The sequence below is a fragment of the Neopelma chrysocephalum genome, unplaced genomic scaffold, assembly GCF_003984885.1.
Source record: "Neopelma chrysocephalum unplaced genomic scaffold, ASM398488v2 Primary Assembly neopelma1_67, whole genome shotgun sequence".
In the NCBI taxonomy this organism is placed as follows: domain Eukaryota; kingdom Metazoa; phylum Chordata; class Aves; order Passeriformes; family Pipridae; genus Neopelma; species Neopelma chrysocephalum.
In genome coordinates, this window is record NW_020897726.1 from 1285304 (window position 1) to 1299780 (window position 14477).

The window sequence follows — 14477 nt, forward strand, 5'->3', positions numbered from 1 at the left end:
AAGACTTGGCTTTTGTCTTTCACTTCAAATACTATAGATTGATTTCCTGGAGGAAGTGAAATTGTTTCTGGGAGAGCCAGTAGTGGGAGGAGAGATGAAATTGTTCACTCAAAGCATAACGCATTTTGCACAAAACGTTGTTTTGTTAGTGAGGTGGCAAAGTCAAGCTCTTAAAATTAGAGGACGGCAAGATAAACACGGCCTGTGCAATCTCCTTTGGTCATCCTTGTGGAAGAACCTGTTGTGCAGCTCTGCAGCAGATTGTGTGGTGAAGGCATGTGGGGGTTGTTGAACTTTTCTCATTTTTTTGTGCATGTTGGAACTAGGGTGTCTTCTGAGGTTCCTGCGTCATTCAAAGTATTGTTTCAAGATAAGGCTGATAATAACTGCGATGGAGAACTGGGTTCCATCCCTGCTGTATTGGGAATTGTCATCACCATCAGAAATTGCTGCCATTGTAATTCAGATATGAAAAATTTCTGCTATTCATCATGAGATTCCTAGTCTTCTTTCCAAAAGCACTGCACATTCATAGCTGTGAGTGAACTCAGTGTTGCAGAGTAGTCAAGACAAGGCTCTCAGCCAGGCATGAGAAGGACATAATGATTATGTGGATGATTATGATTAGATTTATTGCTAATATGTATCTAAATATTGCCAATTCATTTTAAACTCTTGCAGGCCAGTGTGCACCAAAGTCAGTAACAACATCTCAGCTCTCCATCTCTGGAATGTGAGAATCCAGAGAGTTCCTTCTGCAATACCGATCTGGTTTTCTTAGCTGAGGACAAGCCACATTTTAAAAGTTATCATAATGTACATTTATTGGGAAGCAATAAATGTACATTGGATAAACTGGTGGAGTGTGAGGAGCAGGAATTAAAGGGATTTTGAATTTAAGCTAAAATATACCATGTTCTGTCAGTATGCTATTACTTTGGTGATTAACGTGTGTTGAGGATTAACAGTATGGCTGATAGAGTTGTTAAGAGCTAGCTCAAAGAAGAATCGGTCTAGCCAGGTCCACCCAGGATGAAAATGTGTGTGACAGATGCTTGTAATCATTTGGGAGTCTCTGTACTATATTCCCAGTGTATTCTGCTTCCCTGTGAGCTGTCCTCACCCTCTGAGACAGTGGAGAATGGACTGTAGAAGGTGTACTGCTTGGTTTGTTTCTTGTCTTTGTACCTTATTTCAGCATAGTTTCATGTTCTTGGCAATAGGTAGTTGTACCTTGAATTTTCCTTTAGGGTATATATTTTATTAGATCAAGGTGGTAACCATAGTAAAGTCTCCAGTGTCACGGTGTGGCATGCTGTATTTGCAGCCCCTGTTCCACTTGAGAAAGCATATTGTCTTTTACTTAGAAATACAGCATGAAGAAAAAGGCTCTATTCATCTATACAGTACCAATTTCATGGAATACCATTAGAAAACTGCTTTTATCCAGTTTGCTCTTTGTTTTCTTTTCTAATGCTTTCCTGAAACTTGCATTCATGTAGTCTTCTTCAATGTCAGTTGTGCACACAAGCACTGGAGCAGACGCTTGCCTGCCAAAAGGGAAAACAGGTTTAGAAAGAGCTGTCTCTGCAGTGCTGTCAATTTTCTTGGCTATACTAATGTTTAATTCAACGTGCATTTAGTCCCTACCTTGGGAAAAGAAAAGCAGCTGATGCTGCCTTTGCTCTCCTGCTACCTTCTTTTTCTTAAAATGAGAAACAATGTACTCTAACATTGTAAGTTGCTTTCACAATTGGTACCATAGTGTTTAGTTACTTTTATGAGAAGGACTCTAACTTAGTTTTATGAGACTAAATTCTTTGAAGTTTGAACAGAAAAGACTTTTAATTCCTGTTTCTTGTCTGAATGAAGATTTGGTAGAGATTTCTCTATGCCTGTAGTGTCTGTAGGGCAAAAAATAAATGCCAAAAGTCTGCAGCAGAATTGACTCTCTAAGTTTTCCAGGATTCAGAGGAAATTGCTTCTTATGCTGAATTTTCAGTAGATGCATGCAATCCATTTTTGAAGGTTTTGATACAGAAGGTTATATCAGGCTCCCAGTTGCCTTGATCCTTGGTGTTGAAAGAAGACATTAATGATGCATAACACAAATGTGATCGTCATTGATGTTTCTGTATGGAGAAAAGGCATCCAAATAGTAACTGAAATATAAGAGTAAGAAAATGGGGTTATCCTGACCATTTATTACAAGCATATTGGAAATAAAAAAGGTGACTTATTGCTGTTCCTGGTGATGTGACCCTGAATAGGATGAAAAGCTTTTGGTGAATATAAAGGTGCAGCTGGTGGGGCTGGCATGGTGGGGCGTCAGGGATGGGACTTTGAGAACTAGTATTGAGTTTGTCTTCCTCTGATCTGGTTTCTGTCGGCTGACCAGTCGCAGATTACAGAAATCAGTAAAAGGTGAAGGAGGCAGTAAGCTTCCCATCTATCAAGTTATCTGTCTCTCACAAAGGCTGAAAGACTGAATTTGCATTCCTTCAGCCAGCCCATGCAATGCTCAGGGGCCATGCTGGGTGTATCTGAGGATGGGACAGCACTTCCCTGGTCACCCTGACAGGCTTTCTAAATGGAAATTTCAGGCTTTTCTTTAAACTTCTTTGAGCGCTGCAGGTGCTACCAGTATTCAAAGATTTGTATTTAGGTTAAAGAAGAGAACATATTATTCCAACAGTCTTGTATTTCTCTTCAATAACAATTAACCCACTAAAATGAGGGTAATCCTCTGAACTTCTTATTTGATGCTAGCCGTTATTGTAGTAATGTGTTTCAGCTGATATTTTGCCAGAGGCAGACTCTTGTGCTGAGGTTAGTACTCGAAACCTGTTAGTTTATGCAAACAAATGACAAGGTTAGCAGATGACTTTGTTTTGTTGTTCATATAGTAAAAGAAGACCAAAGCCAGCAATGCGAGGATGCATACTGAAGGATGACTGGTCCATTCTTGGCATGGTTTATTGATACAGTCCCAGAAAACTAACTAGGAGAATAGAAGAGGAATATGTACCTGAAGTAGCTAAAAATTTACAGAAATGATGAATAAGTCTTTAAACTTAACAGAGTCTTTATGCAAAATGAAGTTCAGTGGAAGTAACTATTCACTGGTAGAGATGTAGTTTTAAATTTTCTTTCTAAATGCATTCACTGAAGTGTGAACTATAAACTGAAGAATTGCTTACTGTAGCCTGTGTTTTGGAAGAAGCACTATTGTGTTGTGTTTAATGTGGTTTGCCTGTTTGAGTGTGCCCTTGTGATACCCTCACTGTTCATTTTGGGATTCAAGCAATTTCCTGCAGTCAGGGCACTTGCTCTCTTGGAGCCATCTAAGAATTCCTGAAAGTAGTTGTGCTATTGCACAACCTAATCATACAGTGCATCTTATGTCATTGCAATGTTCATTCTACATGCATGGTAGGTTTTTGTAATTTGTGAGTTCAGAAGAGAAGATTATGCATAATAGTTGTAGCTAGAACAAATTTTGTGTCTTGGATGTGAAATTTCCCATGTATCCATATAGCTTTGCAAAAGAGAACTAAAGAATGCCTCCCACAGAAAAACCATTCTGCTTTGTGGAAGGCAGCTCTTGTCCAAAACTCTCACCTTGAAAACTGACTATATTTAGCTGGGCTGTTCCATGTATGAGGCAGGTATTGCCAAGTAGCTTTTCAAAGAATGTTGGATGATTTTTACCAGATGTGTTCAGAAACCAGATGTGGAAGGCAGAGTCTGTCTCTGTGTCTTTACTGGTTAATCTAGTGCATATTTTTGCTTTGTTTATTCCGAACATAGTTTCAGAAGCTGAGTTGTGCAAACAAATCAGAGATGCAACATGCCACTTGACTGAAACCATGCTGCTGAAGTGAAGAAATGTAAGAGAAGAATTCAGTGAAAGTAGTGTTTCCATAGTGAGAGCAATAAATATTTATTTATTAAAAATAACATTAATCCATACATTGCAACCCTGCTTTTTTTTTCTGAAGAGATTTTATGTGATGTTTGCAGGGAATATAGGTAACTATATTCACTGTGAAGTGAAAACTTGTGTTTTGATTCTTCAGTAAAGCTGTTTCCTAAAGTATCTGTCATTAATGTAATTAATGGCTGTACATGTCCATCATATGTGCTTCTTTTTGAGCTGGAAAGTATCATTTAGTACTCTGATATGCAGTGCCTTTCAGCTTGATTTTCTAAACCCTTAAGCCATCTTAATCTAGAATCACTATAAAATTATGTTTAAAATGCAATGTTTTAATGTGGACAATTAGAGTTGTGTGTGAGATTCTCCCTTTAGGTTCTTCCTCTTCCCTCTAGATACTACCTTTGAGGTGTTGATGGTGATACTGTCCTTGCAAGGTATAAAATGATGCTAATATGCAGGTAATTAATTTACCATATACAGGGTGTTAGAAAAAATATTAATTTGCATTTATTGAATATTAATATCAGACAAGTTACCAAGGCTGTTAATTAAAATTAGTGTAAAGGTACAAGTGTGTGTTTTTACATGTGTGACTGAAAAAAAATCTCCTTATTTTCCCTTTGTTCTGTCCACTCCTAAGTTGAGGGTTATTTATTGCTGCAGTCATATGGATATTAATACACTTTTCTCCATCTGACTTTCTTTTAGCACACTGATTTATGTCAGTACATGGACAAACACCCTGGAGGGCTTCATCCAGAGAATGTGAAGGTAAGAGTCAAAAAGAGCACACATTCCAGGCAAAAACAGTAACAATGTAAAATGTCATGTCAATTGTTTAATAGAAACTTATTATGTATTTTATATATGAGTAAATGCTATTAACAGTGTTGATAATTCCTCCCTTCCATTCGAACATTTGCCCTTAAGACAAGACAATACTGCCCTTAAACCTCAGAGTAAACGTGCTTTAGGCTGTCAGTCAGTGCTAGATCTTCAGTGAGGTAAGTCAGCGTAGGTTCACCAAGTTTGAGGGAACTGTAATGAATGCTATTAGCTGAATGTACTGATTTTTATATGAACAGATAAAATATTCCCTAATCTTTTTGCTCACTTACTTTGATGAAGCATTTTAATAGCTGATCTCACTTTGGAATTTCTTTTTCTTTCTAAGGTAGATACTTGGAATCATCATGCAAGAAAGAGGGGGTTTAATAGCAGGATTTAATGGAAATATAGATGGGTAGAGACTTGATCCAGTTACTTTTTGGGAAGCCAGCCAAATGATTTTAGCATTAAATGGAAGCCAACCAGACATGCAGAATGTGTCGTGTGTACATAGATCACTCAGATGATATTTGTTACAACTGTCTTGCACTTGCAACGTCAGTCCCATTGTTGTTCTACTTTGGAAGTGTTTAAATCTTCACTTGTCATACTGAGAGCTTTATTCCAGTATTTAACTTTTTGAAATTTAGAAGTTCATGATAAAAAAATAACTCTTTCTTTTCTGAAAAACTCAGAAGGCCTGTTTGGTTTAAGAAAAGAAAATGTTTTAAAAAGAGGAAGGATTTTTTTTTCCTGCAATAGCTGATCATTGTTGAACATCACCTGGTTTTATAAGGTAGTTTCATGACTTTTCTGTGTTCTTTGACTGAAAAGTGTCATCTACAACATGTGAATGTAGATGAGAACAACTGCTATCTAACAAACTTAAGGAAAATTCTTCCTTACTGCATATATTTGGCCAAACTAAAAAAAAAAAATAAAATTCTTTTTGAAAATGCATGATGTGTATGCTGCAAGGTAGCATCCTTGTAATGTCTGACTGTCACTCAGACATTTTGCTAGTGTGAACAGGGAAAGCCCATGGGTCTCCTCCCACTGCCAGCTTCACAGTGTCTCTGTGAGTGTGGCACTTTTACATTCGTCTCTCTGAGGTTTGGTATAAATGAAGATTGGCTTTGAAGGTTCTTTGTGCTCCTTCAGATTTGCAAGGCTGTAGTGCTGTATAGTTCGAGGTCTGATATGCAGTAGTCTTTGTAGCTGTAATTGTTCACTGCTAAAAAGACATTATAATTCACATAATTGTACTTTCATTTGATATTATCAGGGCCCAGTGAGCTTGTCTTTGAGGAGGATGGGCATAGGCAGAGAGTTGGGCTTGCTAATGTATCAATCCTCTAAAACCTGAGATACCTGTCTTTTAAAACAGTAGCCACAGAGGGAACAGATTTTACTGAATGTATTCCTGTGACTATCTTTACCATCTAACAACAGTGCTTAGCAACACTTCCAAAGCTTATAGACACATTAGAAATATTTCTTTGAGTAAGCACATGTAGAGTCCTGAGGTACTGCTAGTTCAAGTTTTTTAAAGTCCAAACAGATTTGTAATAAAAGGAGACTGGGAGGGGGGGAAGTGAAAAAAAAAATAAATTGGAAGTTGGAGCAGATGAAACTACTCTTCTACCATGAGGAGTCCCTTTTAACAATTCTTTTTTCTATTCAATAATATTAATGAAGATCAGTTGTATATATTTAGTGGACTCGCTTGCCAGGCCAGCAGCAAAGGCTAGTGTTAATTTATGCAGTAATTAAAACCTGGCATGATGATTTGAACTCCTACCAATTTAAAACTGAATCAGCCAGCTTGAGGTTTTCAGTGAATACCTGCGCTGAAAGCTGAGTGAAAAATAGTCCAAGACTGGGCTGTCAGGACAAGAACCCAGTCATGTATGTTAAAAACTCCCAGACCTTCACCAACATGCCAAACTAAAAGCTTGCACTACTCTTTTCTTACAGATGAAGTAAGATGGTTACTTCATAATATCTTAATGCTTTGTAGTGCTGTACTCAGCTTGTCGACTTACGTAATTGTGGTTCTGAGACTTTGCCACCTATGTTGGTTTTAGCTTCTGGACAAAGTTGTCTATTTGGAGCTACAGCTGATTTTTAAGGGTTGGGCTGAGCAATGTTAATTAGCCTTCTCTCCCTGCCAGCCCCTTCTTGCTAGAGGTCCTTTAGGAATTTCACTTTTAGTCAGACTTTTGGACAGTGTTTGTTCAGAATCAGTGGTTATGTGATCCCTAAATCCATTTTAAAAACTTCTAGTTGAGCAATTATATTCCAGTAGCAATAAATTAGTCTCAGCTCTCTGGGGCTAACCTGTGGGATTAAGCCCATTAATGCTCTCCCAGTATGACAAAAGACCCCCTGCTTTTTAATTTTGTTCTTGAGGAAAGTATTGCCTGCTGATAGATATTCCTTTCTGGCTTGTTGCCAATTATTATAAATACAAAACCACATAATCAAACACCTTTCTTTTTCCGAAGAATATATAAGGTAGTTCCTGTAAAACAGTACTTTACACGAAGGCGGAAACAAAACCATTATTTAATTACGTTTTGTTTTCTACGGGACATCTCCAGCCTAATTATATTTCTGAATTTTCTCTGTATTTACAAGCTAAAGACAATGCTTGTTCCCTCAGGCTTACTTTTAAATGAAGAATTGTAAATAGAATAAAAATCCAAATTACTTTGACGGACACACATATTGCTGTCCCCTCGGGTGCCTTTCTTTGTGGTTTCAAATAGGCTATTTGCTGTCACTTGAATATTTTAAATAAAGACTAAGCAGGATATTATAAGTATATGGAAGTAGAAACAAGAATGTCTCAATTGGCAGTTGTAGAAGTGTTGGGATGGTATGTTTAGGCAAATAAAACAATATTGCTTCCTAAAGTGTTAGGTTTAGCATTTTTAATGGTATGTGTGTATTGACACATAATGATTTAGGAATTTTATAATTCATGCATGGAGGTGCAAGTCTTACAAATAACATCAGGCTTTAAACCCTTCAAAGATTTTTGTGTGAAGGTGAGATGTTGTTTTAAAAATGTCTGTCCCTGAGAACGTTAAACCAAGTATCCTTGGTAAACACAATTTTTTACATCTTTGGTAACTAACAAGCTTGCATGTCTACCATTTATTTATAACTATATATTAATATACTTTGTATAGTGTTATAGTTAGAGATGATGAGAAAAAAGGTAATCAGTTAATAAGGTCTTGTGTAGTAGGCAGGGCCTCATCTTCTCTCGTCTGATTGTGAAGATATCTTCCTCAGTTTTTCCAGAACTGAAGGCCCTTAATAAATCTTAAATACATGGCCCCACATATAATTATATTTCATTTGGAAGCTACTGCTGCAACCTTGTACATGATTGGAAATACGAATTGATTTCTAAGTGTACTGTGTGGCACTTGCCAAGCTGCAAAATGTGCTGTGGCAAACTGAGGTACAAGATTTGCTCCTGACTCTCCCTGTGCTGTTTCTGCTGGCCTGGACTACTGAAATCTGTACTCCTGACTTTCTTTCCTACAGCTGTTCCAGCCTTTAGAGGTAGTCCAGGCTCAACTGAAACATCTGGATTGCTTCCTAGAGCAGGAACTCTAGTGGGTCATAGCAAGTAACTGACTCTACCAGTGATATTTTTTTTTATTATGGTCTTCATTCTGATTTACGTCCCTTAAGTATCTTTTTTGTTCATTTCAGCATGTCCTGTGAAAATGTAACTGTTCTTAACTTCTTCTAACCTTTGAAATATCATCTTTATTATAACTGTGTCTTTTACTCCATATTATTATGTTCCCGGTAATGCCCATAAATTCCTCTTTATATCTTGATGCATTTATTTTATGGCTGAGTTTGTTTACTGTGGCTCCTGTTACTGGTGGAATAAATAGAGCAGAGGCCTCTGTCATGCCTGCATTGCCTGTTTGCATCCCTGCCTTAAAAATAAATCTATTAATGAAAGCTGATTTGCTTCTTAATTAGTGATGCTGCCTTGAAATAGCTGTAGTCTTTGAGAAAAGCATCCTCATTTTTTTCTCTCCTTTTCTTTTCTTCTACTTTCAGTGTTAGAGATAATATTGATTTGTGTGAGCATTTGGCAGAAAAATCCCCGTCTGACAAAATAAAAAGGCACTTGCCTGTGACCCACTGTTCCTTAATTCAGGCAACACCAGCCTGAATGATAATGGGTTGTCAACCAGACAAAAAAAGGTCTCTGTCTCTTAATCATTCTCAAAACCTTTTACTTCAGGCAACTTGGAAGGCTCCCGTAGTCTACTCTGACCGGAAGGGGACAGAACTTCCAGTTTGTTCTTATTCTATCTAATATTGCTGCACTGATTTGTTCTTCTCCCTGGGTACCTCTTCTCTTCCTAGGGCCAAACAGTGATAAGAAGAAATAGGCAAATCCTCTTGTTGAGCTTTACATCAGAAAACAGGAATATTCAGCCTTCTCCCAGGAGCCTTCAAGACTTCAGCTCTTACCCATCTCAATTTTGAGCCTTCCTTGCTCCTAGAAAGCAGGGCACAGCAGTTTTCTATGCATAATGGGTGGATATTTTTGAAGCAAAACCTCAATCAACTAAGCCCTACCCCTACCACAACCTTTTAAAATGTGTTTTATCACTGTCATACTGAGTCAGGGTATGTGGCAAAGTGTGGATTGGAATTTGGGTATTAAGCTTGCTAGGGCAGCCCAATAATCTCTGTAAAATATGTTTAAATTTCAGCAAAAAACTATAATTAGTTTGTCTTAAAACTTTTAAAAAATGGTTTAAAAGAAATGTAATTGATAGGAATAATGAAACATAATGGGATGCCACAACATTTTTCTGTGCTAAATGCTCAAGAAAAGGTTGCTCAACTTTATAGCAACTATATAGTTAAAACAATAATAGTAAAACCCCCAAATCGTATATGATAAAAATATTGGATTTATTAAGCTAAGGATTTAATGCTGGTCTCCAGCACATTAGATTGAAAATGTTGTAATACGGTGAATGTTATTTGCTATTACCAGAAATCTCTGACATTTAATCACTTATAGTATTCATGTATTCCTCTATGTACTGCAATACTATGAACATTGTCCTTAACTAATGGTTGCAGTTTTTAAAATGGAATATGTTTTTGACAGATGAGTAATTTTGACATTTAATGACTATTATGAAAATTAATAATTTGAGTCAAAGCCATAGGGTAGCTGTCATCTGATGTCTACTGTAAACATAAATATTTATCATTGAACTGATTACAGCTTTAGAATAATCTGAAGCACAAAGGGTAGGGAACCATCCAAAACATGGAAGGATTAGGCAGTTTCTGTGTCCTATCCATATGAGGCTTTACTGCACTTGAAGTGCAGCTGCTTGAACTTTGGCAGTAGCAGAGCATTGTGTACTGGCTCTTGCTGAGCTGTAGCTCCATTTATTTTTAGTAAGATACAAACCCAAATGCTTGTTAGTAAAGCATAGTATCCAAAAAGTATGACAAAAATGCTTTAGGTTTTAGCTAGAGTTGTGTTAATGATGTAGGCCTCTCTGGCCTGCTTCTGTTTGCTTTCCATTGTGTGATAGTATAAATATCTGTGGTGTGTACAGGATATTTGTGTTCCCCTTTTTTGTGGGAGGCATACGTTGGATGACATGGCCAGTCCTGCATCCATATGTGTGAAATACCTAATTACATGATGTAGGGGAAGCTGTGTGAGTGCCTGTGTGTAACTAGAGGTATCTGACCAAAAGGTAGACTGCCATAGACTTGGATGCAGAGGAAGTGGGCAGTTAAACCATGAGAATAGATCCAGCTGTGATGTATTTTCATGTCACTGACTCATTGGGGTTTAAGAAAAGTCTTTTACTCTGAGGTGAATACCTGCTGTGGTGGTCCTTTTAATTTTATCAGTTGTTACTGGAAGCAACTCTAACTAATTTCATTATTTCGAAATCTCTCCCTTGCTCACTGAAATTATTGATGCTGCTGATGTGGAGTTGAATTAAAAATATATTTCAGCAGATATGCTAAATAAGAAGCAATGCTGTTTAATGTGCTTGAGGAGTTGCTATTTTTCATTCCTCATCCAGTGAACAAGCAGGTGTGCAGCAGACAGAATAATGTTATGCCAAATTAAGGTCGTCTTTTACACATAGCATTGAGAATTGATTATTTAAATTAGACTTTTTAGTTATCAGACACTAAATATGGCATCAGCATTTCACTCTATGTCAGTCTTGTCACTTAAAGTAATGATTTGATAATATGCACAACTGTGAACAGTAAATGCAGAATCTTTATCAGCATTCATGCTAGAAGAATGTAATTTTCATAAATGTGCTTGTAATTTATTGTCTGTATGATCTGCGTAGTTCATATGGCAAAAACCATGAAAATGTTATAGGGAGAAAGAGAACACTTTAAAATCTTTAAAACTTGTGAGGCAACAATTACCAATCTGACCTAGTTCAGGGAAATGAATTGGTGAAAGGTAGAAAAGGAGATTTAATTGAATTTATTTTTATTTTTTCCATTCAGAAGAAAAAAAGTTGAGTCTTACACTTATTGAACGTTAGCAGATGACTATAACTGATCGTAAGGGAGTGTCTTTATACTCAGTTAATTAAGCACACCTTCCTCATTTCAAATGACTGTAGCAGTATCCAGAGGGGACAAAAATGATTAAAAGACCATCAAAGAGAATAGAAGTTAGCAAATTAACACATTCCATCTCTTTCCTTTGCAATTCTGCTGCAAGTAAGTGGAAAAATCTGTATATATTTTCTTAAAGTAGTGATGTGATGTGCATTCTCAGTGGCTGTATCCTGTGCATTTCTGCATCTTTGGTAAGACTCTCATGTAAGGAATACAGGAGCAAGTTAGGAGCCTTTATAAATGTATTTTGGAGTGAATTATTTTAGAATTCTTTTGGAGGGAATTCAATTGATTCCAGGGAGGTCAGATAGGAGAACCTTTTAGTGAGATGAAGCTTATCTCACTAAATCATGGTAATCCTGCTGATTCAAATAGCTAATAATTTTTTATTCAGATAGGATCCTTTATTCTTAGGGATGCAAATTCATCTCAAGTCACCACTTTGTTCCTGGAATTCTTTCTTCTGACAATTTAAGCAACAGAGTCCACAAAGCTGTGACCTAAAAAGTTCAGTATTTCCCCAGGACATTGTTAGAAGGGAAAAGTTGGATTTTATCTCGTGGTTATTATCCTGGTTGGGAAGAGGGAAAAGAATAGCAAACCAAGAGTGATAAAAAAGATTGTGCTTGATGAGCTTTTGACATGCTAGCAGAAGTCACAGAGGGACATTTTTCATTGCTTCTGTGATAATACATATTACTAGGTAGTTTTTTCTTTTGTTAATGGTTTAAAAGAGGTCAATCTAAAACTCCCAAACAATCTAGTAAACCCAAGCATAACTGAGCATTGTGTTTGGTTGTGTTTATTTCCAAGGCTATGAGGTAGTACTTGAGGGATTTATTACCTCCTTTTGCCTTTGTAAATAGCCAACAATTCACAGAAGCCTGTAATATCCTCTGGATGATAGGGAGTACACTGATTGCAAGCATGAGAAGGAATGTCCCGAGCTGGGTTTCTTTTACTGGCATTTTTGGATTTAAAGGCCCATAAAAACTGAATATGATTTGATTGATGCTGAATATACATTTGGGAATTCAGATGATTACATGATACCCAGACAGTGGAGTTTGGTACTTAGAGCAAGCAGGAGCATTTGTGTTCCCAGTGGTGAGTGATAATAAAGCTTCTATGGTATTGTGCATTATTTTTCAAAAGTAACTATGCTAATCGAATGGTATGAGCTTGCTAAAGGAATGACATGTTAATTCAATCTTGCTTTCAGCTTTCTCCTGAAATGGTGTTAACTCCTGGTCTAGGTTAGATCAGCCCAACTTGCAGTCTTTTGCTTCACAGAGGACAGAACCAAGATTTTTACGTATTTTCTGTAGACTTAAAAGTTCTTTGTTGCTTTCTACATTTGTATCTAGGGCCTGGTCCTTTATTACCACGATACAACATGTATTATTGCTCAAATTACTGTGGTATTACTCTGCTCTCCATTGCTGGCAAAATCCTGACAAGAATACTCTTGAACAGACTAAGACCCGCTATAGCAGAAGAAATTCTACCTGAAAGCCAGTGTGGTTTCAGAGCCAACAGGAGTACCACAGACATGGTGTTTGTTCTCAGACAACTGCAAGAGAAGTGTAGGGAACAGAACAAAGGTCTTTATGTAACCTTTGTCGACCTCACCAAGGCTTTCGATACTGTGAGCAGAAAAGGTCTGTGGCAGATTTTGGAACATTTAGGTTGTCCCCCCAAGTTCCTTAAAATGATCATCTCACTCCACAAGGATCAGCACGGCCAAGTCAGATATGGCAACAGACTTTCTGAGCCCTTTCTAATAAAGAATGGCGTGAAACAAGGCTGCATTCTTGCACCAACCCTATTCACAGTCTTTTTCAGCGTGATGCTCCAAAGGGCCACAGCAGACCTCGATGATCAGGACGGTATCTACATTCGATACCGTACTGATGGAAGCCAGTTCAACCTAAGGTGACTGAAGGCCCACACCAAGGCCCTAAACCATCTTGTCCGGGAGCTGCTTTATGCTGATGACGCCGCCCTCGTGGCCCACACAGAAGCAGCCCTGCAGCGTTTAACATCCTGCTTTGCAGATGCTGCTGAACTCTTTGGGCTGGAAGTCATCTTAAAGAAGACAGAAGTTCTCCATCAACCTGCACCTCAGGAAGTCTTCCATCATCCCCATATCACCATTGGCCAATCAGAACTCAAAGCAGTCCAGCAGTTTAATTACCTAGGCAGCCTCATCTCCTCGGATGGTAAGATTGACGGGGAGATAAACAACAGATTAGCAAAGGCATATAGTGCTTTCGGAAAGCTTCATAAAAGAGTTTGGCGAAATAAACACCTGAAGAAAAATACAAAGATCAGTGTTTACAGAGCCATAGTGCTGTCTACTTTCTAATATGGATCTGAATCATGGGTCATCTACCGCCACCACCTGCGTCTCCTAGAACGCTTCCATCAACGCTGCCTTCATACAATCCTGAACATCCACTGGTCAGATTATGTGACCAGTACATCTGTTCTTGAACAAGCAGCAGTCACAAGTATTGAGGCCATGTTGCTGAGAACACAGCTGCGTTGGGCAGGGCACGTCTCCAGGATGAAGGACCACCGCCTCCCTAAGATCCTGCTTTATGGTGAACTTGCCACTGGCTGCCGCAAGAGAGGAGCCCCGAAGAAAAGATACAAGGACTCCCTGAAACAACATCTCAGCCTTGGCCATATTGACCACCATAACTGGTCTACTCTGGCCTCCAGTCGGGAGGCCTGGAGACACACCATCTATAACGCTGCTGATGCTTTTGAGAAAGCACGCAGGATCACCCTTGAGGAGAAAAGACACCGCAGAAAGAATCGTGCCTTGCAGTATATACCATCTAAGGAATCTTTCTGCTGTGCCTTTTGCAACTGGACATGCCTTTCTTGTATTGGCCTTTTTAGCCACCAACGCGCTTGTAACAAACGTGGGTAGAGCCCTTCCCAAATCTTCGTTCGCGAAGCCCAGCCATGATGACAACATGTATTAAGGGAGCTCAAATGCAGGAAATACATCAGAAATCCC

The 14477-nt window shown here is 38.2% G+C and overlaps 1 protein-coding gene across 3 annotated transcripts in view; it reads left to right on the forward strand.

Moving 5' to 3' along the window:
* The window catches only part of CDK14 (cyclin dependent kinase 14), a 313384-nt gene that overhangs the window by 143443 nt on the left and 155464 nt on the right, over positions 1-14477 (forward strand). For all 3 annotated transcript variants that reach the window (XM_027684701.1, XM_027684704.1, XM_027684703.1), the window contains one exon: positions 4649-4711. In XM_027684701.1, coding sequence (XP_027540502.1) covers positions 4649-4711 — 63 coding nt within the window. The remainder of the gene's footprint in view (positions 1-4648; positions 4712-14477) is intronic.